This window comes from Lepus europaeus, chromosome 10 (genome assembly GCF_033115175.1).
Source record: "Lepus europaeus isolate LE1 chromosome 10, mLepTim1.pri, whole genome shotgun sequence".
Taxonomy (NCBI): Eukaryota; Metazoa; Chordata; class Mammalia; order Lagomorpha; family Leporidae; genus Lepus; species Lepus europaeus.
Window position 1 is genome coordinate 15,958,111 of NC_084836.1, and position 26,360 is coordinate 15,984,470.

At 40.8% G+C, this 26,360-nt stretch overlaps 1 protein-coding gene across 2 annotated transcripts in view; it reads right to left on the reverse strand.

Moving 5' to 3' along the window:
• Positions 1-26,360, reverse strand: part of WASHC4 (WASH complex subunit 4) — a 69,892-nt gene that overhangs the window by 22,795 nt on the left and 20,737 nt on the right. For both annotated transcript variants that reach the window (XM_062202985.1, XM_062202984.1), the window contains exons 13-26: positions 25,603-25,763; positions 20,141-20,267; positions 14,174-14,299; positions 11,072-11,179; positions 10,119-10,265; positions 9,916-9,995; positions 8,084-8,189; positions 7,430-7,546; positions 5,871-6,039; positions 5,492-5,646; positions 4,603-4,677; positions 4,229-4,333; positions 2,477-2,611; positions 728-836 (exon numbers count right to left, since the gene is read on the reverse strand). In XM_062202985.1, coding sequence (XP_062058969.1) covers positions 728-836; positions 2,477-2,611; positions 4,229-4,333; positions 4,603-4,677; positions 5,492-5,646; positions 5,871-6,039; positions 7,430-7,546; positions 8,084-8,189; positions 9,916-9,995; positions 10,119-10,265; positions 11,072-11,179; positions 14,174-14,299; positions 20,141-20,267; positions 25,603-25,763 — 1,720 coding nt within the window. The remainder of the gene's footprint in view (positions 1-727; positions 837-2,476; positions 2,612-4,228; positions 4,334-4,602; positions 4,678-5,491; positions 5,647-5,870; positions 6,040-7,429; positions 7,547-8,083; positions 8,190-9,915; positions 9,996-10,118; positions 10,266-11,071; positions 11,180-14,173; positions 14,300-20,140; positions 20,268-25,602; positions 25,764-26,360) is intronic.

Here is a 26,360-nt window from a genome sequence, read left to right on the forward strand (position 1 = left end):
AAGGAAGACCTTTCTCTCTGTCTCTCTCTCTCTCACTGTCTAACTCTACCTGTCAAATAAAAAAAAAGTAAAAACAGTAACTTTGAACAGAGTAGCTAAGTTCTTGCCAGCTGACAAACATAAATATGATGCTTGAGATGAGTTACTAAATATACTTTTAAATGATGAAACTTTATTTTATTTAAATTAGTCTATAGTCTGTCAATCATTTCTGCTGCAACAATCTAATCATCCTTTACTTTTAGGGGTAAGAAAATCACCTAAGTGAAATACAGCTGGGGCCGGCACTGTGGCGTAGTGGGAAAAGCCGTTGCCTGCAGTGCCGGAATCCCATATGGGCGCTGGTTCAAGTCCTGGCTGCTCCACTTCCAATCCATCTCTCTGCTATGGCCTGGGAAAGCAGCAGAAGTTGGCCCAAGACCTTGGGCCCCTGCACCTATGTAGGAGACCCGAAGAAGCTCCTGGTTTCTGGCTTTAGATTGGCGCAGCTCCAACTGTTGCAGCCAATTGGAGAGTGAACCAGCGGACGGAAGACCTCTCTATCTCTGCCTCTCCTTCTCTTTCAAATAAATAAATAAATGTTAAAAAAAGAAAGAAATACAGCTGAACAGAGTACACAAAATAAACTATCAAGTACGAGATGTTTAATATATATTATTTTATACATATACATGTAAATTGTTGAGAGAGATTCCTAGCATTCTTTCTCGACATTGTTATAACTTACCAATTTGGCTGATGAGTTGCCTGAACTGATCAAGGTAACTCTGTCCTTCTGGTGTTATTCCAAGTTTTCTGATACCTCGATTGAATTTTTCTGCTCTATCAAAAGGATACTAAAACAGATCATTTTTAAGATTATCTTCAATAAAGACCCTCAAGACATAAAATGCCTAATAAATCAACAATGCCAACATCACTCTCAACTAACTTTGTATTTCATTGTATTTAAAAAAATCACAAAGTCTAATAGCGAAAAATCTGTAGGACAAAAACTGCCCATCTTCAAGATCAATATAATTTGCTTTCTTTGTGACATCAGCTGAAGGGAATAATCGTCAATGTCACTGAACTTAAGTTCCTCACCACCATTATTAGTCTCCTAACACCTAGCTGCTCTATCAGATAGAACAAAGCGAGCTGTTCCTCCTGGAAACACTTATTCACAGACGTGTCTCCAAGTTTCTGAGGACTGAACAGGATCAGGAACTGAAACACACTCCTTTTCTAATGAACACACATATCAGGTGGATTTAAATCTCTAGTTGCCATTACCAATTGAAAAAAAATGTTTTTTTAAAGTCTTGGTTGATGAAAGACCTGGGACATTATTCAGTTTATAGTAATAACATAAGGAAGCATTTCTGACACCACAATAGCACGATTATTTATCTCTGGTACTAGTAATTTCTGTTCCAATAAAAATGAAATAGTCGACAACAGTTCTCTGACATCTATAATCCACAATTCATTATTTTGTTAGTATTTTGCTACTCTGCCAGAGAAGAGAACTACCAAAAATTATATAAGAGGGCTCTAACTAGATGACTTGTAAGAGTAACTGAAGTAGTTCTGCTCATGGCAAATCAAATACAGAACCTATCTAAGTTGGTTAGTCCTCTACCCACGTGGTTACATGTCTCTGTAATGTTACCACTTAAAATTCAATAGACTCTTCACTTCCCTATAGGAAAGCTCAACGTGAAGAGGAAAGGGAAAATAGTATCCTTGTCAATTATTGGCGGCAATGTCAACTGTGCAATATTTTTGGTATGGCGATGTGCACTGCAATTTCAAATACTCATATTCTTTGACCTAGAAATTTCCCAAATAATCTTTAAGAAATAGTCTTCAATTACATAGAGACAGGTGTGTAAGGACGTTACCTGTATCATTGTAGCAGTGAAAAATCAGAAGAATCTAACTACTAATCAACAGAAGATGATTAAGTGACAGTGCACATCTACACTGCTGACTCTTAAAAAGAGTGCAGATCTCTATGTACTGACCTGATGGGCACACTGTAAAATAACATGTATACACTAGCAACAAAAAGCAAATACATATGTCTATTGCAAAAATATCTGAATGGCATGTTAGAACACTGTTAACACCAACTGCCTCCAAAAAATGGAATTGGGAGGAAAGTAAAATGAGGCAGGACAGTTAGTGTATGTGCTCTACTCTGTTTAACTGTTTCAAAACGAGCATCTTATTTTTCTATTATTTCAAGATAAAAGAGAAGAGTAATACCTGGTTATACTGGTCATTTAATTAGACACTTCTTTACACTGCAGCCTATAGAGAATATAGCAAAGACTAGAAAATTCTCAAGAGAAATATAAAGAGCTCAGAGACATGTAAAAGGATGAAGAAGAAAACCACAGGAGAGATCTAAATAATGAATTTTAGCATAAACATCTGCCACGCAATCATCAACTGAACTCAACTCCCTTAAAAAGAACAGGTAGCGTACCTTATGATCATTTTGGTCCTTGATTTCCCTAAAAAACCGAATATCTTTAATCAATCTGGATTTGATATGTTCATCATACATAAATTGGCTAAATATATAAAACTTCTTTTTCAAAAACTGGTAGGTGAAATTAACCTACAAAATTAAAATCCAAAACATTGAAAAATGTTAATATGCAAATTTCAAAATGTTACTGAATACCATTATCTAAAAGTACTATTTATAAATTCATGTTAGACTTGAAATAGTTTTTTAATTGCCTGAGTTTACAAAGTGTTATATAAGCTTCTCTCATGTATTTTTACAAAAAAAAAAAAAAAAGAGAGAGAGAGAAAAATGGACAATATTCTCACGACAGACTAAGACTAAGAGTTGTAGTGAAAAGTGCAAAACCAGACTCAGGACCCTAGTTTTCCAGCCATAAACCATAGTCAGAAGTTTCTATATTCCCCCATCAGTAAGATTACTTATTACTAACCAAATATTCAACTATGTATCCATAAATATTTTTGAATACCCCCTAGATGTGCCTGTGGACATGGTCCTTATCTTCAGAAGTCTGTATTCTAGCAGGGATAACAAACATCTTAAATAAGAAGCAATTTCTACAAGTGAGAAGTGTGGGTGCTTTATGAATGAATAGCAGGGGCTAGCATTGTGGCATAAGGAGTTAAGCCACAGCCTATGATGCTGGCATCCCAGATGGCGGCTGGTTCAAGTCCCAGCTACTCCACTTCTAATCCAGCTCCCTGCTAATGTCTCTGGAAAAGCAGTGGAGGATGGCCCAGGTCCTTAGGCCCTAGCACCCATGTGAGAGACCTGGATGAAGCTCCTTGCTCCTGGCTTTGGCCTGGTCCAGCAATAGCCCCAGCCATTTTGGCTATTTGGGGAGCGAACCAGTAGATGGAAGATCCCTCTATCTCTCCCTCTCTCTGTAACTATGCCTTTCAAATAAATAAAATAAATCTTAAAAAAAAATTTAAAAAAAGAATGAATAATAAAAGATCCTGTCCCAGATTCAGAAACTCTTAGGAAAGTCAGATTTGAGTACACACTGGTATCAAACAACATAATATGATGAATTCTGTCCCACAGAATGAAGCACTCATCTCATTTTCATTGCCACTATTCTCAAATATTACCAATGGTTTTGTCCTCAGTTATGTTCATTTTATTCAATCTCCATTTTCCCAGTTAGAAAAATGGATGTTTTCTTCATACTTATTTTGCAGTACAAATATTGTCCTCTTTTTGCTCTTTTTCTGTTTTTCTCATTTTTTTTCTTTATTTGACAGGCAGAGTTAAAGAGAGAGAGAGACAGAAAGAAAGGTCTTCCTTCCGTTGGTTCACCCCCCAAATGGCTGCTATGGCCGGAGCTACGCTGAGCCGAAGCCAGGAGCCAGGTGCTTCTTCCTGGTCTTCCCTGCAGGTGCAGGGCCCAAGCACTTGGGCCATCCTCCACTGCCCTCCCGGGCCACAGCAGAGAGCTGGACTGAAAGAAGAGCAACCAGGACTAGAACCGGTGGCCACATGGGATGCCGGCGCCGCAGGCAGAGGATTAACCAAGTGAGCCACAGCGCCGGCCCCATCAAATACTTTTAATAGTATCAACCAGAAAAAAAATGGAAGTTCAGGTACAATCCAGATAGCAGAACGTTTACTAGACTATTCCATAAGAATACTATCTTCTAAACTACTACACTAAATTAAACAGAGGTCCATCACCCTCCATCCCCCTAGAAAGGTTCTTACTGTTGTATTCATGATTCCAGTGCCATGTGTTCGAATTGAATTAGCAATATGCCGAATGTTAATAGTATTCAAGTGCTTATTATTGCTTGTTCGTTCAATAAAAATCTGTAATGAAATAAACACACACTCAGTAACAACACAACGCATAGCCAACTGTGGACAGCTATCCTAAGAAATCTATTTCTTTAAATCTATTTCGTTAAAAATAATTTAGCTGAAAAATCATTCATGAATATAGCACAAAGTGAACAAGATGTCTAAGCAATGATTTTTTAATTTTACCCATTTCCACCCTTGAGAATCAATTTCTTGTCTTTCAATCTTCCCACAACATACTCGGTGTCATTTAAGGAAACTTTCTAAAATCCACTCACCTGATTATTGAGATTGTAGAGGTACCGAGATACAAATACATGAATGTTTCTCATAATCTCCAAAACATCAAGGCCCTAAAACATAACCCAGATAGAAGTTCTATTATTAGACAGTAAAACTTGCATCAATGCAGTTGCATACTGATTATATTGTTTCTTATTATTTTAAAAAGTTAACAGGGGTCGGCACTATGGCATAGAGGGTTACACTTCTGCCTGCAGCATCAGCATCCCATAAGGGTGCCAGTTCGAGTCCCGGCTGCTCTTCACTTCCCAGCTTGCTGCTAATGCACCTGGGAAGGCAGTAGAAGATGCCCCAAGTACTTGGGGCCCTATACCCAGGGAGGAGACCTGGAAGAAGTTCCTGGCTTTGGCCTGGCTCAGCCCTGTCCAACTGGGAAGAGAACTAGCGGACAGAAGATCTCTCTATTTCTGCCTTCAAATAAATTAAAAAACAAAACAAAACAAAACAAAAAAAAAAAAACGAACAGGTATACCAAAGGATAAAAGTACACTAATGGTCAGAATCAGAACGTGTTGTGACACATAGAAAATGCAAGCTTCTTGGTAAGTAATTCTCCCAGCTCCGGCCATTGCAGCCATTTGGGGAGTGAACCAGTGGACGGAAGACCTTTCTCTCTGTCTCTCCCTCTCACTGTCTGTAACTCTACCTCTGAAATAAATAAAGTCTTTAAAAACAAACAAACAAGTAAAATGCATGGATTTCAACTTTTTTGGGGGGGACCAAAGCAGCTTATATTTTGATTCCATTTTCAGACAAACATTTTGAAGTACCCTCTTCTTTTCTTTAAATATATGCTAAAAAAAATTCCTTAAGAAATCCCAATATGCTATAGTCAGACTATACTAGAAACATGTTATACTATACCTGTTCCAAGGTCTGACTAGGAAGATGTGCCTCTGTCATAACCAATCCATAGCGCTGAGTAGCTAAGTTTCTCATTTCACTGTATGTGGCCCAGTCGTGAAGAGCTACCGTTGTCAGATTGTAGAAAGTCTTATCTAGGTAGTGGGTAACATAAGCTACAAAAAACAAACAAAAAAAAAAAAACTAAGAGTTTTGATTCATGCAACTAAAAATAAGGACTCGTCTTTGAACATTTCTTCCCTTAAAGCAAGGTGATAAGAAATACAAGAGGAAACAAAAAGGAATTAAAGAACACACAAAAATGATATCCCTAAGGTTTTGTTTTCTTTGTTCTTTAACAGCATAAAAACATAAGACTATAAGAAAGCAGATCACTTACCTCGAATGTCAATGAAACGATTGAAAAACCGAATTGGATGCAGAGAGAAAAAAAGGGCCAGGTCTTTCATGCCAACTTTGAAAGGGTTCCGGTCATCCAGCTTTAAATGAGTATGCACAGAAAGGCGCAGATCCTTCTCTATTTCTTTGCACAACTTGTCCAGCAAATGCTGTTCATGAAAGAATGGATACTATGACTTTGCAAGTAAGGCACACACATACACATACTCACACACATACACACTGCAACTGCTGGTTCACTCCCTAAATGTTTGCAAGAGCCCATGGATTGGCCAAGGCCAAAGGCAAGCCAGAAGCCAAGAACTCAACCCAGGTCCCCACATGAGTTGCAGGAACCCAACTACTTGAGCCATCACTGCTGCTTCCCTGAGTCTACATTAGCAGGAAACTGGAATCAGCAGCCAGGGCTGGGAACTGAACTCAGGTACTCACAAGTGTCCAAAAATACTAGCATCTTAACTACTAGGCCAAATGCTCAGCTTGGTTAATTAATTAATTTATTATTATTATTATTATTATTATTTTGACAGGCAGAGTGGACAGTGAGAGACAGAGAGAAAGGTCTTCCTTTGCTGTTGGTTCACCCTCCAATGGCCACCGTGGCCAGTGCGCTGCGGCCGGCGCACCGCGCCGATCCGAAGGCAGGAGCCAGGTGCTTCTCCTGGTCTCCCATGGGGTGCAGGGCCCAAGCACTTGGGCCATCCTCCACTGCACTCCCGGGCCATAGCAGAGAGCTGGCCTGGAAGAGGGGCAACCGGGACAGAATCCGGTGCCCTGACTGGGACTAGAACCCGGTGTGCCGGTGCCGCAAGGCAGAGGATTAGCCTGTTGAGCCACGGCGCCGGCCGGTTAATTGATTTTTAATTCCACCCTCCAAATAAATGTATCAGTAGATGCAAATTTAATTTCAAGGTATCAGTGTTTATTTTTTTTTATTATTATTTTTTTATTTTTATTTTTTTGACAGAGTGGACAGTGAGAGAGAGACAGAGAGAAAGGTCTTCCTTTTGCCGTTGGTTCACCCTCCAATGGCCACCGCGGTTGGCGCGCTGCGGCCGGCGCACTGCGCTGATCTGATGGCAGGAGCCAGGTGCTTCCTCCTGGTCTCCCATGGGGTGCAGGGTCCAAGCACTTGGGCCATCCTCCACTGTACTCCCTGGCCACAGCAGAGAGCTGGCCTGAAAGAGGGGCAACCGGGACAGAATCCGGTGCCCCGACTGGGACTAGAACCCGGTGTGCCAGCACCACAAGGCGGAGGATTAGCCTAGTGAGCCGCAGCGCCGGCCAAGGTATCAGTGTTTATAACACTCATGTCATTAAAAAGGGAGGGGGCATACTGCATTTGAATTATTTCTTTTAAACAACTAAGTCTTTTAAATAGATCATTTCTATTTAAAAATGTAACTAAACATAATTCCTTTGTTCCACAGTGACTTGTAAATAACTTTAACTCAGTGAAAGTTTGCTTCAATCCAAAAAATTTTTTTAAACACTGCATTCCCAAAACATGTTGCTTTTCAATCTCAAATGTGATAATACCTCATTTAAAATTTCCATAATCTCCTTGTCGTAGCAATCCAGGAGCATCTCATAGGACTCTAAATGCCTTGCATGCATCATAGCAGGGACACAGTCACGTAAAGCACTGAACATGTACTAAGAAGAAATTAAAACGGATATGCATTTAGAACAATATCTAAACAATACTGTAAAGATTGCTTATCTATCTTGAAAGAGAATTTCAGATCTAAGGAACATTTTTCCACATGACTGACCTTTCCTAATTTTCTGAATAAAAGAACCTAAAGCATATGCTTTAACAAAGTATTTTTAAAATTAACATTCGTTTGTCCTTTCTTGTGAATTCAAACACTATTTTCATAAAGAAATAAAGGTCTGATTAACACATTTTGCTGAGTAAATGTCAGACTTCTATGACAAATTAAAATCAAGGGAATGAGAATGACTTATGAGATACGAGGGAAATGGGATAATAAGATGAGTTAAATATATTTATTAGTATTAATACAATATTTAACTACGAACTATAGAAATGCTTATCAGATATGCATAACATTGTACAAATCAGCATTAGCAGTTAATTTTAAAATGATTTTAAACCAAATAATCCATTTTAAACCAGAATGGTTTGGACAATTATTAAAAATAATGATGGATTTCTTCTTTACTTACATGTAATCTGGCTGCATCCACAGCATTTTCATACACATCATCTAAATAAATTGGGAAGACAGCTCGATGCCAGTATAAAAAACAACAGTCACACTGTGTCTGGACTCTACAATGGAAAATAATTAGTGGTACCAACAGTGAAGTATCACACAAAACAATGGGAAAGGGCCGACTTTGCAAACTGAAGGAGAAAAGGTCAGTCTCACTCATTTCACATCCCTACATCAATGAAGCCAACATTAGCACAGAAGGGTCACAAAACAGGTATTTTTCAAATTGAACAAAGCTAACAACAACACAAATACTAGACACTGTCAGAATTCTGCACTTCCGCTTTAGTTTCAAAGCATACTTGGAGGGCCGGCACATGGCTCACTAGGCTAATCCTCCACCTGCGGCAACGGCACCCCAGGTTCTAGTCCCGGTTGGGGCGCTGGATTCTGTCCTGGTTGCTCCCCTTCCAGTCCAGCTCTCTGCTGTAGCCCGGGAAGGCAGCGGAGGATGGCCCAAGTGCTTGGGCCCTGCACCTGCATGGGAGACCGGGAGGAAGCACCTGGATCCTGGCTTCAGATCGGCACAGTGCCGGCCGTAGCGGCCATTAGGGGAGTGAACCAATGGAAGGAAGACCTTTCTCTCTGTTTCTCTCTCTGTCTATAACTCTGTCTCTAACTCTGCCTGTCCAAAAAAAAAAAAAAAAAAGCATACTTGGAAAACAGCAACTTGTAAACAGAGGAGTTTAAATTTACTTTCATTATTAGATATGACAAGACTTAATACTTGCATCGCATGTATTATTTTACCCATCTCCAATATGAAAAGCACAGCCTTTTAAAAAATCCTGGTCACAAAGAAGTCACACTGAACTTGTATACAAACTTTACCACGAAGTGACTTTTCCACACCTTATGGGGCAACAAAACGATCATTAAATATATTACATAATGAAGGTTTAATACTTCTTCCAGGGATGCAAAGTTAAATGTCACAACTACAAAAGATGTCAACCTCTCACAACAAAAAAACATTAAGTTATAAATATGAGCATTAAATGGGAATTGTACTGCAATCTTAATTGAGACTAAAACTTTAGAAGATAGAGGGCCAGCATTTTGGTGTAACAGGTAAAGCCTACAATGCCAGCATCCCTTATGGGCAGCAGTTTGAGTCCCGGATGCTCCACTTCCAATCCAGCTTCCTGCTAATGTGCATGGGAAAACAGTAGAAGATGGACCAAATGCTGAGGCCCCTGCACTCAAGTGGGAGACCCGGACAAAGTACCTGGCTCCTGACTTAGGACCGGCCCAGCTCTGGGCACTGCGGCCATTTGGGGAGTGAACCAGCAGATCAAAGACCTTTCTCCGCCTTTCAAAATAAATAAATCTTAAAATAAATAAATAAATAAGTAAGCAACTAAAAAATATGTCTTGCAAAAATTAATTCAAGTTAGTGACTGGTTACCGACAACAAAATTTAAATTTGTATCACAAAACATAAATTATGGAACACTATGTGTCACAGATCTCTAAGTGTCCCACACACAAATGAAGCCTTGTTATAGAACAATTTTTAAGACCAGTAGAGACCCAGCATAATAATCACAATATGCATCAGAGTCTACCAAACACTCTGAAGTTGCTCTGCTCTTGTGTGAGCTCTTCCAGAAGCTATGTTTCCTGCAGAAGCAAAGCTAAGTAATGATAATCACTAGTCACAGTCTCATTTGGATCATGCTAAAGAAGTTAGCATTTTATTTCTCTTGCTATGCTATAAAGAATATCAAAGTTTCACTAATCTTACTTTTTGAGCATGTACATTTTGTCAGTCCTACTTACCGTTCTCTGAGTTCACTGATAAGATCCAGTTTCTTCATAACTACTTGAAGTGGTAAGAGTTCTTCATCTTTAAATGTTTTCTATTAGGGAGAGGGAAAAAGGCAGAGAACTTGCAGTTAAGGTAAGAACAGATTTCCTGGATCACTAGCAAAGGAATTATGAAAACTCAGAATAAAATCCCTAAGTAATAGCAAGACATATACCATCTGTGTGCCAACACTTAGCGCCAAGGAAACAATAAGTCGTCGTTGTTTTGTGCTTGGTCCATTTAGAGTGTTTTCAGCCAAAACTAGAGCAGAGAGCACATCAAGACGCTGTTCACTGTATTTTTTGTCAGAAATTACTCTTTTCTTAAAAGAAAACAGGAAACAATTAGTTTTGTTTCTGAGGCAATAACAAAATACTGAAAAGAAAAACTTCACTATTTTTCCATGATTCATTTCAAGATTAAGAGCACATTAGACAAATGCCTTCCCTTGTTGAACTTCCAAAAATGGTTTACACTTTACTTCTGAACATTCTCTCTTGGCATTGTCAGGAACAGCAAATGGATTTGCCCTACTTTAAAACTTCCTTATTAATTTAGTAAGAAATCATATCCAAAAAATTATGCATCAGGGGCCAGTACTGTGGCGCAGATTAATCCTCCATCTGCAGCACTGGCATCCCATATAGGTGCCAGTTCTAGTCTCAGCTGCTCCTCTTCCAATCCAACTCTCTGCTATGGCCTGGGAAAACAGTGGAGAATGGCCTGAGTGGTTGGGCCCCTGCATCCACGTGGGAGACCCGGAAGAAGCTCCTGGGCTTCAGATGGGGGCAGCTCTGGCTGTTGTGCCATTTAGGGAGTGAACCAGTGGATGGAAGACCTTTCTGTCTCTCCCTCTCACTGTCTGTAACTCTACCTCTTCAAAATCTTAAAAAAAAAAAAAGATGCATCAATTTCAGAAGTGAATTTAATGTAATTTTTAACAGGTATACATACCACATGTTGCAATTTCAGAGTAAAGGTAACTTTATAACGCTAAAAACCATAAAATACCATAGCAATGAAGGACTGAGAATATTATGTTCAATGGGAGTAAACAGACTAAACTAGAAAATATATAAAACAGAACAAAATAAAATAATTATGTTGAACACTTAATAATTTGCATACCTTGGCCACAGAAATGGAATTAAGAGCTTGATGCTGAAGGTGCTGTGTAATATGTGAAACTGAATCAGCCACAACCATGCTTCTCCTGTAGAACATATGCTCTATTGCCTAAAAGGAATCAAAAATAATGTTGTGAATGTCAACCTGGAACTTTTTGCCACTATTGTTACGACTCCAGGCTAAGTAAAGAATCTGTAAAGGAGACACAGAAAACACTACCATCAAAGAGTGGTAAAATCAACTACAGTGAATTTTTTTTAAAAGATTTTATTTATTTATTTGAGACATAGGGTTACAGATAGTGAGAGGGAGAGAGAGAGAGTCTTCCATCTGCTGGTTCACTCCCCAGATGGCCTCAACAGCTTGAGCTGTGCCAATCAGAAGCCAGGAACCAGAAGTCTCTTCCAGGTCTCCCACGTGGGTACAGGGGCCCAAGCGCCTGGGTCATCTTCCACTGCTTTCCCAGGTCATAGCAGAGAGCTGGATCAGAAGGGGAGCAGCCGGACTCGAACTGCCACTCATTTGGGATGCTGGCGCCACAGGCGGAGGATTAACCTACTGTACCACAGCGCCAACCCTCCAACTACATTAAAATTAAAAACTTCTGTTCTGCAAAAGCCACAATGAAAATAATTTTACAAAGGGAAGCCAATGTATGTAAGTATTTGCCACATACAAGAACTAGTATCTAGAAAATACAAAGGTCACAAATGAAACAAAGTTTTTTAAAAGGCAGCAGCACAAAATCCAATAGAAAACTAAAGACATGATTTTCAGAAAAGACGACATACAGTTAATAAATAATTGAAAATATAGTCACCATCCTCAGCCATAAGGGAATAAACACTAAAATTCATGTGCAAAACAAGCTGTACCCAGTAATTTACAGAAAAGACAAACAAAACATATGAAATCTGATAATATCAGTGCTGGCCAACTGGGAAAATGAAAAATCTAATATATTGTGGAGGCGTGTGCATTGATACAACTATTTTGGATAATAATCTGGCATCATCTCAGTAAGTTGAACACAGAAGCCAGAAAACCATCACATGTATGTAATACCTAGAAAAACTCTTGTACAACTACACTATGAAACCTATACAAGAATGGCAGGATTGTCTATAAGAACAAAAATGACAAATCACCCCAAAGTCCATCCAAAGGAAAGTTAAATAGTAATGAATATTCTGGGCTGGTGCCGTGGCTCACTTGGCTAATCATCCATCTGCGGCGCCAGCACCCTGGGTTCTAGTCCCGGTTGCTCCTCTTCCAGTCCAGCTCTCTGCTGTGGCCCGGGAAGGCAGTGGAGGATGGCCCAAGTGCTTGGGTCCCTGCACATGCATGGGAGACAGGGAGGAAGCACCCAGCTCCTGGCTTCGGATCGACATAGCACCGGCCATAGCAGCCATTTGGGGGGTGAACCAACGGAAGGAAGACCTTTCTCTCTGTCTCTCTCTCGCTGTCTATAACTCTACCTGTCAAATTAAAAAACAAATAGTAATGAATAGTCTAAGCTACGCATCCCAGCATGAGTATGGTAAATGGTAAAATGCTGAGTGAAAAAATCAAGTCAAAGAATACATAAAGTATTACTTCCTTAATACGAACTTCAAAACGTACACAGAAAGAGTAGAGATTCACCCACACGTGGTAAGCTAAAAAGAAAAATCAGGAAATGATTAAGCATTAAATCCCAACAGTGGTTTCCTCTGAAGGAGGCAGGAGAAGTGCCACCACAAGTGGACCCACAGGGTGCTTTGAAAATATTAACATCCCGTTTCTTCCGTGGGATAGTATTTGTTGCAGTTTTTAAGCTATAAACATATACATAGTTTTAAGCTATAAACAGACACAAATATCTATACTTCTCTATTTACATTTTATACATACAACTGATAACTATGAGAATATTTCAAAAAGTTAATGGAAAATGGAATGAAGGGACTGGTGCTGTGGCGCAGTGGGCTAAGCCTTTGCCTGCCACGCCAGCTTCCCATATGGGTGCTGGCTCATGTCCCAGCTGCTCCACTTCCAATCCAGCTCTCTGCTATGGCTGTAAAGCAGCAGATGGCCCAAGTCCTGTGCTCCTGCATTCACGTGGGAGACCCAGAGGAAGCTCATGACTTCAGATCGACACACCTCTAGCCGTTGCAGCCATGTGGGGAGTGAAACAGCAAATGGGAGACATATCTATCTCTCCTTCTATCTGTAATTCTGCCTCTCAAGTACAAATAAATAAAAATAAAATAAAAAACAAAGGCCTATGGCCTCCCAAGAGTTAGGGGGAAAAAAAGTAGCTGTTCAAAAAAAAAAGTAATGAAAAGACTGGTTTATCTGGATGCAAAAAATGTTTTGCGTCTGGGGCCAGTGCTGCGGTGCCACGGATCAGCTGCCACCTGCGACACCAGCATCCCATATGAGAACTGCTTCATGTCCTGGCTCCTCCACTGCCAATGTGGAGGCCAGGAGGGAGTTCCCGGCTCCTGGCTTTGGCTTGACCCAGCCCAGGCCATTGTGGCCATTTGGGGACTGAACCACTGCATAGAAGATCTCTAATTTTGCCTTTCAAGTAAAAAAATAAATCCCTTTCTTTGTGTGTCACTCCTTCAAATCTTTTTAAAAAATGGATATGTGATTATTTTTTAAACGTTTGAGTTTAAAATACCCATGAATTAAACTTCACTAGTAATACTGAAGCTAACACATTTTCCATCTTTTCTCTCACTACGTTAACTTGTAATAAAGTTTAATATGGGGCTGGTATTTTGGTTCAACGGTTAACTTAAGCCACTATTTGAGATACTGGCATCTCTATCAGAGTGCCAATTCAAGTCCCGACTGCTCTGCTTCTGATCCAGCTCCCTGCTAACACGCCTGCAAGGCAGTGAAGATGGCCCAAGTACTTGAGCCACTGCCACCAACATGGGAGACACGCAGGGAGTTCTGGGCTTCTGGCTTCAGACTGGCCCAGCCCAGCCTGTTGCAGGTATCTGAGGAATAAACCAACAGATGTCCGTCTTTGGCTCTCCATTGCTCTCCTTTCCAAGTAGAAGAAAATGAATAAACACTAAAAAATAATAATAACCACCTAAAACCTACCTTAAGAAGTTCAACAAGTCTGCATAATGCCTTAACTGAAGTTTTGGTCATTGGTTTTTGTAATGACATGTAGAGATTCATTGTGGTTTTAATAATGGTACTAATGCTATATGCATATAAGAAGCCCTGGAAAAGAAAACAAAACATTGATTATAATCACAAGGAAGGAGTGCATTTCTACAGGACTTCATTCTGTATGTAGTAACAGTCATTCCTCAATTTGCCAATAACTAATGTTTTTCAAGTTCATCTTAAAGCCAACTCTTCGGTTTTAAAATATTCTTCCTCACAGAGACATGGTGTCTAAGTTTCAAAGCAGCCCTGATGAGTTTATTTGCTCAATGACACATCAGAAGTTTAGCTCCACTGAAATTATAATGCATAGTCACAGTTAAAGAATCTCCTCATTAAAAAAAAGGAATCTCCAGAAAAACAACACAGACGTCAGGAAAATGTCTTCCCATTCTTATTTCACCTGCCAGGGAAGAGAATCAATGATGTTTGCCAGGGCTGATGTGGCGAGGAAGGTTAAACTGCACACCAGCATCCCTTATGGACGCCTGTTCAAGTCCCGGCTGCTCTACTTCCAATCCAGCTCTCTGCTCATGTGCCTGGGAAAGTAGTGGAAGATGGCCCAAGTGCTTAGGTCCTTGTATCCACAAAGACCTGGATGAAGCTCCTGGCTCCTGGCTTCAGCCTGGCCCAACTCTCCCTCTCTCTAACTTTGCCTTTCAAATAAATAAATAAATCTTAAAAAAAAAAAAAAAAAAAAAAAAAAAAAAAAAAGATGACTTCCAAATGCTGCCTCTTAGGGCAAAGCTAAGGACTCTAAAGAGCTAGGAATCTCAAAAATGACAAGCCCACTCTCTGGCCAATACAGATATGCAAGAGAACTTCAGCATTTCAGACAATTCCCCCTTTTCTCCTCATCTAGCCAAGGATAGAGAGGCCTTTTCTCTCCCAAGGGCCATCTGGATATTTATAACATTACTAGGCCAATCAACATGATCCACTTAGGGGCCAGCAAAGAGGTGTAGCAGTGAAAGCCGTTGCCTGCCAACACCAGCATTCCACATGGGCACCGGTTCATATCCCAGCTGCTCCGCTTATGATCCAGTTCCCTGCTAATGTTCCTGGGAAGCAGTGGAAGATGGCCCAAGTGTTTGGGCTCCTGCAACCATATGGGAGACCCGAAAGAAATTCCTGGTTCCTGGCTTTGGCCTGGCTCAGCACTGGCCACTTAAGCCATTTGGAGAATGAACCAGTGAATAGAAGCTCTCTGTTTCTCCCACTCTCTCTGTAACTCTGCCCTTCACATAAATACATCATATATATAAATGTAAGATCCACTTAAAAATTAGCATAACTTTCAAGTCCTGCCTGTGGTTGGCTTGGCAAGGCTAGAGACCAGATGATTTCATGGGCCTTACACAGCCCACAGGCTGACATTCCCCAGTCAGGTGCAACTGGCACCCTTGATCCTTGCTCACCTGAGAGGCGCTAAGCAGGCCTTCTCTCCTTCCAGCCCAACAAGAACAGATTCTCTACTCATGAAGGAGGTACAAGTCTTGTGAGGTTTAAAAGAATGGTTTAATATTAAACTCAGGGGAAACAAAGCAGAACAAGAAAACAGGGAAAATGGTATTAACCCTCAAATGTTGTCATTTAAAACCAAAAGGGACACACAGAAATGCAAAGATAAAGACTGAGATATTTTGAGCTTATAGAAGTCCCACAAAGACACATGTAAAGTTTAAAGATGAAACTAAATTCTATGGTGGATATATCCAAAGAGGAGGGAAAGAAGCAGTTTGCCAACGTGTCTCACTGTATGTGCCCTCACCATGAACGATAAAGCATTGTCCCATCAGTGACAGTGGCTCACTAAGGAAGTGACATCAACCCGGATGGGAAGTAGCAATTTCTCTGATCCATTTATAGCTCTGCGGTCAAGAGACAGGCAAATTAAGAGAATTAAGAAGTGAAACAGAGGGTAGCATCCTTAAAAAACAGACACCAAGACCAAAACTTGAGGCATACATGCAGAAAGCCGTAGGTTCTACCTTGTCAACTACGGGTCTCACACCAGACTCTGTCCTAGTCTAGCACTAGGCAAAGTTAAAGGCACAAATAAGAAGACCAGGAGTCAACTCTCAGGCAGAAAAGGAAAGGTGGGTGTCCCTCTTTCCAGCAGGGAAGCCTGATGTACAGGAATAAGCCCACATCATCCCGTTCATCATTAAAATCTAAAGCACATTCCCAAAGGAAGTAATTTAAAATCTAAGCTGGGCGTCGTGGTGTAGCAGGTAAAGCTGTCGCCTGTAACACTGGCATCCCTTAGGGGCAATGGTTCAGGTTCCAGTGGTTCCACTTTGCGAGTCAGCTCCCTGCTCATGGCCTGGGAAAAGCATCAAAGGTGGCCCAGGTGTCTGGGCCCTTGCCACCCATGTGAGAGACCTAGAGGAAGCTCCTGGCTTTTTTTTTTTTTTCCCTCAACAGATAGAGACAGACAGTGAGAGAGAGAGAGAAAGGCCTTTCTTCCGTTGGTTCACCTCCCAAATGGCTGCTACGGCCGGCGCTGCACTGCGCCAGTACGAAGCCAGGAGCTTCCTCCTGGTCTCCCATGTGGGTGCAGGGCCCAAGCACTTGGGCCATCCTCCACTGCCTTCCCGGGCCACAGCAGAGAGCTGGGCTGGAAGAGGAGCAACTGGGACTAGAATCTGGCACCCATATGGGATGCCAGCGCCGCAGGTGGAGGATTAGCCAAGTGAGCCACGGCTGACCGCTCTTGGCTCTTGAATTCAGTCTAGCCCACACCCGGTCATTGCAGCTATCTGGGGAGTGAATCAGTTGATGGAAAGTCTTTCTCTCTCTGTCTCTCCCTCTCTTCCAAATAAGTAAATAAATCTATAAAATAAATAAAATATAAACTAAGGGAGCACTCTGTGGTCTGTTAATGACAGAATAAATTATCTTAAACCACCCTTTCTGCTATGAACAACTAGAAAATCTAGGCAGAGATGGGTGTTTGATCCAGTGAGTAAGCTGCCTACATCCTATACCACTGTGCTTGGGTTAGAATAGAAAGAGAATAGAATACAAAAAAGTGTTTGATTGTAAATTTCCACAGATTCCTAAAGCCCTATAAATCCCAAGGAGCACAAACACAAAATCACACATAGGGGCACTGTAGTAATTATGCTAAAAAACAAAAAATACATTTGATAAGCAATTAAAGAAAGACATGTTATATTTAAAAAGCAACAAAGCCCAACAATTGCTCCTGGGTTTTTATGCTTTGTTTTGCTTTAAAGATAAATAATAAAATAAATATGTTTTATTTAGTTGAATGGCAGAGTTACAGAGGCAAGAGAGAGGTCTTCCACCCACTGGTTCACTCCCCAAATGGCCATAATGGCCGGGGTTGGGCCAGGCCAAAGCCAGGAATTTCTTCCAGGTCTCCCATGTATTTTGAGACTTGTGCCCATAACAATGAAAGTGCAGGGCCTCAGCACCTGGGCCACCTTCTGCTGCTTTCCCAAGTGCATAAACAGACAGGCAGATCAGAAGTGGAGCAGCTGGGCCTCAAACCAGCACCCATATGGGATGCAGGAACCACAGGTGGTGGCTTAAGCAGCTATGCCACAGTGCAAGAACTGCTTCTTAACCAACAATACGAGAAAAACGACACTTTCCAAAGGTACATTAACAACAAAATCCCAGCCATCCTAGAATTACAACGCAGCAAAATTGTTGAAGTGGAGACATATTTAGACCAGAAACTGAGGATTCACCAATAAACTCATGAAATGAAATACCAGTAGTATTTCCTTCCTGAGTTCAGAGACATCAGAAGGATGAAAAGCAACAGAACAGGTGATTTGTAAGTAAATCTAAAAAGACAATGACTATAGAAACAGTAGCAATGAGATTCAAAATTCAGAGAGGACCAAAATAACCACAGCAGCACAAAGGATGGGGAAGAAGAACAATTAATTAAACCACTCTAATTTAAGATCCTTACGTTAAAAAGTGTCTAAAGGGTGGCAAAATCACTTATTTAGAGTTGAATGAGTAAATAATGCATCTTAAAATCTCGAGAGTAACCACTAAAAGAACAGTAAAATAATACAGAATTAAACTAAGAGAAGGGAAGAAATAAAATAATACAGTCCAAAAGACAGCAAGGAAAAAAGAAACACAGGAAAAGTGAGACAAATACAAAACAGGTGGCACTTTTAATCCAAATATATCAGTAATGGCAAACGTTAAGAAATACCACAATGAAGAAATAAAGATTATCAGATTAGGGGACAATCTAAGCTGATTACACAAGACATTCAATAAATGTAAGGAGCCAGAAAGGCTGAAAGTAAAAGTATCAAAAAACATGTCCCATGCATTAACTAAAAGAAAACTCGTATACCTAGGTTAACATCACACACAAGAGAAGTATGACAGGGAGCCAATGTCATGGCATAGTGGGTAAAGCTGCCACATTTGACACCAGCAGCCCATATCGGCACCAGTTCAAGTCCTGGCTGCTCCACTTCCCATCCAGCTCCCTGTTAATGTGCCTGGGAATGCAGCAGAAGATGGCCCACGTACATGGGCCCCTGCCACCCTGCTGCTACCCACATGGAAGACTTGGAAGAAGCGCCTGGCTTCAGATCAGCCTAGCTCCAGCAGCTGCAGCCATCTGGGGAGTGAACTAGCAGATAGAAGATATCTCTCTCTCTCTAATTCAGCCTTTCAAATAAACAAATAAATCTTAAAAAAAAAAAAAAAAAAGAACAGTACCACCCTCCAGGAGCCCATTCTCTATGGCCCAAAGACCTCCTACAGCCTCACCCCTCAGAGGCCATCATTAGATCAAGTTTTCACCTTTAATCACTCAAGCATTAACATTAAGACATCCGGAGTGGAAACATCTGCCCGAGTTAAAAAAGAGACATATGACAAAAAGCATTACTAGAGATAAATATGGATATTTCTTAATAAAAGATTTGATTCACTAGGAAGATGTTAACTTTAAATGTTATGGGCTTAAGTCTCAAAATACATTAAACAAAAACTGACACAACTATAAGGATAAACAGACAAATTCACAATAATAATGAGAGATTCTCACCTAACGCTCTCAGTAACTGATAAAATATATGGGCAAAACCATTAACCAGGGGAGGTGTTGTGGTGCAGGGACTAAAGCTGTTGCACACGACATTAATATTCCATGTGGGTGCCAGTTGGAGTCCCAGCTGCCCCACTTCCAATCCAGCTCTCTGCCAATGGCTTAGGAAAACAGCAGGAGATGGCCCAAGTGCTTGAGCCCCTTGCACCCATGTGGAGACCTGGTCAAAGTTCCTGGCTTGTGGCTTTGTTGTGGCTGTTTGGGGAGTGAATCAGCAGATGGAAGATCTCTCTCTGCCTCTCCCTAACTTTGCCTTTCAAATAAATAAATAAATATTTTTTAAAAATCATTTATATGACACTCTTGTCAAGGACACCCTCACTTGTTGCAGATATTATCACTGACAAATGCAAATCAGACATTTCTTTCCACTATAAACAGGGCCATAAAGCAAACTTCAAAATACTATTTCTACAAATCAATAATAAAAAGTAACTTAGAAGTCCTCATATATTTGGAAATTAAGATATACTCTCCAAAAAAACTCCACAGAGCAAAGAAATCACAATAAAAATTTTTAAAGATTTCAAAATAAATGATAATGAAAAAAGAACATTAAAACACGAGCTAAAAAAATGCTTTGAAGGGGATGTGCAGCTTTGAATGAGAATATTAGAAAAATCTAAATGAGACACAAAGATCCAAATGTAACCAAATCAATTTGTTTTAAAAACAAAAACATATCCTATCCTCTCCACAGTTTTTTCCAAGCTCAATTTCTATAAATTAACAAAATAATGACCCCCAAAATACTCTAAGAAAGAAGATGCAACTACCTGTATAAAAATATTACATCTATTGGTGAGGTCTTCAGCAAATTTATCCATCCTCTGCTCTTTAGATAAGATAGACTCCATTTTCATCATCCATGAGCTCACAAAGACGTAGTAAGACTGCACATCTCTAACAAAGATTGGGAAAATATTGGGATTACTCAGCACAACAAAGATAAAATTTACTTCTATTTCACCACATTAGAATAATATTTCTTTATGGTAGCAATTTCATTTTTCTCATTTTCAAGAAAGATATTATATGTAAATATATAATTTTACCTCAATCAACAAGTATTTACCAAATCAATTAGTGCCCACACAGGCCAGGCACTGTTTCTCAGCACTAAGAATGAAACAGAAATTAGCAGTAAAAACACACACACAAATCTCTGCTCCCATTTATCTTACATTCTACAAAGAATTGTCTAACAAAGTTAATTAATATCTCCAATTAGAAGGTATCAGGTAATATATGCTATGGAAAAAAAATTCATGAAAAGGGACAAGGACTGGAGTGGTGGGTACAATTTTAAACAGTGATCAAAGTAGACTGGTTGTACAGGTCATTTTGAGTGAATATTTGAAGCAAATGAGTAACCGTGCAAATATATGACAGAAGAGAATTCAAGGAAAGTGAGTAATAAATGCATGGTATTTTTAAGTAATAACACCAAAAGCGTAACTAAAGCATAGTGAACAGTGGTAAGAGAAAAGGAGCTCAGAGAGGCACAGGGAGCAGAGTGGGGAGATTTGTGGAAGGCCTTGGAGGAAACAGGGACTTCGACTGTCAGTGTGCTGGGAAGTCGCTAGAGGTTTAAACACATCAGCTTAATCTAACTGTGGTTTCAAGGGGATCGGCGATACTTTGGCTGACATGCTACAACAATAAAAGGGACAATGATGAAAGCAAGAACACTACCCAGGAAGCTACTGCAGTAACGTAGGAGAAAGGTGATGACACACTGAACCAGAACAGGAGCCATGGAAGTGGTTTTTCAGCAACTAAATAAAATAAAAATAAAGCCAGAAATTACTGTTTATTATAGGCTGGCCACTGTTATAAGCATTTTACACAAATCAACTCACTCACTCTTCACATTAACCCTATGAGGAGGTACTATGATCTCCATAGTAGAGAAAACTCCATACAGAGAAATACTGTGCCAAGATCAGACAACTTGTAAGCAACTGATGAGCCAAGATTCACACACCAATTGACAAAGCTTTTCCATCCCAAAATGATTAAATCAATAATAGATTGAGTGATGAAGTGAAAAGGATAACTAAACACTAAATCATCTCTTCACTGGGTCTCATCTCAGACAATCCCACTCAAAACCAAAAGCTGTTTAAGGTAGCCTTTCTTTTTTCTTTAAACAATGTAGGGTACAAAAAATAGACAATTCTCCTCTCAGTAATCTGGCATTACCAGCTTTTTAAAAACCTTCTGCAGTTAAACAGATTCAGCTAGACGAAAGCTCCATAATCCCACACTGAAGTGGGTGGCTGGCCATACCAGTGGGCAATTTCAATTAGGTGTCAATTTCAAAACTCAGTCTGAAGAGGGATTACAAGAAAAGCTCTACTAATTGTGATTTAGGGAGGTGTTATTCTACCATAAAATCAGAAAAATGGATTCTGCAGAGTCATGATTCCATTAGGCAAAAGACATCAAGTCTCGTACTTTGGGCCCTGCTCCGAGTGGTGCTGAGTGTATTATCTGACTTACGGACGACCTGAGTTCAAAGTCTGGGACAGAGAAAGGCAGACTCCTAGGAGAACAGCTCCACTTCTGAGGAGTCTGTGACTCAGCAGAGACACAAAGTACAGGAGGGGACAGAAAAGTCAGAGGCAAGGACCAGAGAAAGAAACCTAAACCATCAGCACCCCTGACGGCAACTTTGTCAACAACATCATTAAGGCGACATACCGGGAAGGGCATGTAGCCTGCTTTAGATCAGACCATGCAGCATAAAGCAGAGGTTTATCTGTTAGTTTTGCCCATCATTCCTACATCCGGATAGTTTTATTCTTGTAAACATAGAAAAGTGAAACTGCTTCACATTTTAAAAAAGCAGTTGACAGGCCAGCGCCGTGGCTCAATAGGCTAATCCTCCGCCTTGCGGCGCCAGCACACCAGGTTCTAGTCCCGGTCAGGGTGCCGGATTCTGTCCCGGTTGCCCCTCTTCCAGGCCAGCTCTCTGCTATGGCCTGGGAGTGCAGTGGAGGATGGCCCAAGTGCTTGGGCCCTGCACCCCACGGGAGACCAGGATAAGCACCTGGCTCCTGGCTTTGGATCAGCGCGGTGCACTGGCCGCGCTGCGGCAGCCTCGGCGGCCATTGGAGGGTGAACCAACAGCAAAGGAAGACCTTTCTCTCTGTCTCTCTCTCTCTCACTGTCCACTCTGCCTGTCAAAAAATTTAAAAAAAAAAAAAAAAAAAAAAAAAGCAGTTGACAAAGAGAGCCCCCAAATGACTAAGGCTATGGTCAGTCTGCCAGCTTCATTTCAAAGTATAAACAAGTGGGGCCGGCACTGTGGTGTAGCAGGTAAAGCTACCACCTGTAGTGCCGGCATTCCATATGGGTGCCAGTTCGAGTCCTGTCTGCTGCTCTTCTGATCCAGCTCTCTACTATGGCCTGGGATAGTAGTAAAAGAGGCACAAGTCCTTGGGCCTCTGCACCCACGTGGGAGACCTGGAAGAAGCTCCTGGCTCCTGGCTTCAGATAGGTGCAGCTCCAGCCGTTGCGGCCAATTGGGGAGTGAACCAGCGGATGGAAGACCTCTCTCGCTCGCTCTCTCTGTCTCTGTCTCTCCTTCTCTTTCAAATAAATAAATCTTTAAAAAAATATAAACAGGAAAAACAGCAAGGAAAAAACATATCTCCTGCCCCAAGAGAAAGTACTAAGCACAGTCAACACCTAAGTGTCAGAGCCTGAGTTCTGAGCCAAAGGTTCAGACCCCTAGCCTCTAGAGCCAGGATTTTCCCAGTGTCAACGGCTAGAACAAAGCAGAAAGCAACAACCACAAACCCTGGACCATAATCAAATAGGCAGCTGGTGCAGCAGCCAGCAGTGATCTGGTGGTCAGTGTGGAGGAAGGGAAACTTCTCCACTTACTTACCCCCTCAACTTTCTCTATAAAGTCAGAACACAGCACATGCGGGCCACAACCTCTTCCAACACCAGATTTCATTTGAACTGGGTAAATTCCTTTGGCAGAAATGTGAGAAGAATAAACCTGACAGCTACCCTCTTCAGCTCCGCAGAGCTCAAGAGTGATTCTACAGGAGTGTCTTTGGAATCCAAGAACTTACAAACATGATTTTACCCCGTCAGGCATCTGAGAAAGTCAACGCCTTCATCCTCCCACCTAGCCAGACTCACTTGCTGCAGTATCTGGGACTGTCACACACATTCTGCCAAGCCAACTCTAGCGGAGGGAGTGCATCCTCAGAGCAGCACATTCAACTGGAATGGGGACGATGCTGGTTCGAATCCCCTCTGACACATCCCCAGTTGTGTACCTGGCAAAGTGCTTCATTTTCTAAGCCTTGTTTTCCTTATCAGAAAAGCAATTTTTAAAAAAATAGTACTATAAACTCTTATATAGTATAGTATTAACTTATATTATATAGTATTAACTTATATAGTATTAACAGCTTGGGCTCTAGAGCTGGACTGCCTCCCCTTGCCCCTCCTAGTTAAATTTTTATTTTATTCATTTGAGAGACAGACAGATAACAATCTCCAATCACTACTTCATTCCCCCAAATGCCTGTAACAGCAGGAGTAGGACCAAGCCCTCAATCCAGGTCTCCAATGTGGGTGGCAGGGACCCAGCTAGTTAAGCCATCTCCCCTGCCTCTCAGGATATGCATTACCAGGAAGCTGGAATTAGGAGTGGTGCCAAGACTGAAACCTATGTACTCCTACATGACATGCAGTCTTGCTGAGTGTAATCTTAACCACTACAGCAGAAGTTTGCTGCACCTACTAGTTACACTTAGGCAAACTCAATCTCTCTGTACCCAAGTTGCATCATCCATAACATGGTAACAACAACAGTTATCTACTTCATGGGATTTTCTGCTCAGCAAAGATGATATGTGTGAAGTTTCAGGAAGTTAATTGGCTTACAGAGAGCACTCAGTAAGCATAAGCTGTTACTTTATTTTCTACATGAGAAGACCATTAGCGTATACAAGAGATGATGCATTTAAAGCCTTTAGCATAAACCCCACTACATAATTAGCATCCATAATATTAGCAACTATTATTACTGTCATCTTCAGCTTTTGGTCTTCCTTTAGCACTTTGGAGCCACAGAGGTTAAATCTGTCCCCTCTTCAGTGCAAATGTCCCTTAGATATCTAAAGAAACCTAGCACATCATTCCTCAGATTTCTCTTTCAAAGGCCACACTGTACAAACTTCTCAGAGCCTTTAAAAGGGGTGGCATGGTTCCAGATCCTCTGACAGTCTCATCTGCTCCACCCAGCTACGCTGCAGTTTCTTGTCTTTCTAAAACATGGCACCACCAAACACAGGCTATGATCTGACCAGTAAGATTAAATGGAACCACCAATCCCTAGCTTCCAAAACTTAGATATTACAGTAATTAACGTACTCTAAATATATATTGGCTTTTTTTTTTTTTTAGCAACATTCCAAAATGTTAAAGAATATTAAGAGTACAGTGTTTTGGTATAGCAGGTAAACCTGCTGCCTGTGACACCAGCATCCCACACGGGTGCCGGTTCGTGTCCCGGCTGCTCTACTTCTGATCCAACTCCCTGCTAATGCACCTGGAAAAATAGTGGAAGGTGGCCCAAGTGCTTGGGCTCCTGCACCCACTTGAGAGACCTGGATAAAGCTCCTGGCTCCTGGATTCAGATTGACCCAGCACCCAACACTGTGACCATCTGGGGAATAAACCAGCAGATAGAAGACCTCTTTCTAAAAAAATAAAAAAAATAAAAATGCTAAGTTTCTAGGGGCCAGCATTGTGGCACAGGTAAAGCTGCTGCCTGCAATACCAGCATCCCTTATGGATGCCATTTTGTGTGCCAGTATATTTCTGATCCAGTTCCCTGCTAATGGCCTGGGAAAAGCAGAAGATGGCCCAAGTGTTCGGACCCCCATCACCCACATAAGGACACTTGCATGAAGCTCCTGGGTTCTTCCTGGCCCAGCCCTGGCCATTGTGGCCATTTGGAGAGTGAGTCAGTAGACGGAAGATTCTCTGTCTCTCCATCTCTCTGCATAACTCTGACTCTCAAATAAATCTATCAATCTTTTAAAAAAAGGGAGGGAAGGGGAGAGGAGGAGAGAAATCTCCTGGGACTGTCCAATTCATCCCTGGTAATGAGTAGGCTTGATCAGACAATTCAAATGCTTTTTACATATTTAGCAGCAGTGTAAGATTTCTAAATATCTTCATTATGGTTGTTTACAAAACATACTTGGTAAGTGACTGAGCTTTCTGCTGTAGGAAAGCATCCCTGTGCATTTTAATGGCTTGAAGACTTTTTCTGTCTAGAAGTTTGGCAGCTGCTGGTATTCTCTGGATCAGAAAATTATCAGGAAACCAAATAATATTAGCAGTGAGAGTGATGGCTGGTACCTGAAATAGTAAAGACAAGGGAGAAATATTATAAATACAGGCTAAACAATTAGCTGTTTAATAGTTCTACAATACAAAGACAATTCATCTAGGAAAAAAATAACTACAAAAAATACTCATTCAAACATAAGACAAGTACCTTAGCATAGCCCAGAGTCAGGGTCTCTCCAAATCTGGGGCAGAGCATGACAATTTAATTTTCCCTACATATTAAACAAAGCAACACACATGTGTGCACACACCTCACATTCTTTCATGTATTTTCAGATGAATACAAATATGAAAAAAAGAAAACAGAAACTTGAATCCTCATGTAATTTACTTTCACTCTGTTAGTGTAAAAAAATCCTAAAGATGCTCAGGTTCTCATGACCACGTATCTAAACTAACACAAACAAGTCTCAAGTTTTAAACCAGAGATTGCATCACAGAAATAGCAAACAGATTCCAAAAATGAGAATGAGGGGTAAGAAGAGGAAGAGGGAGAAAACAGAAGGAAAACAAGGAAAAATAAGATGGGAAAAAGTACTAATTGTAATAAACCAAAGTTAATGTACAAGAAAAAAATACCAAAAATATCCACCTACACATGCATTC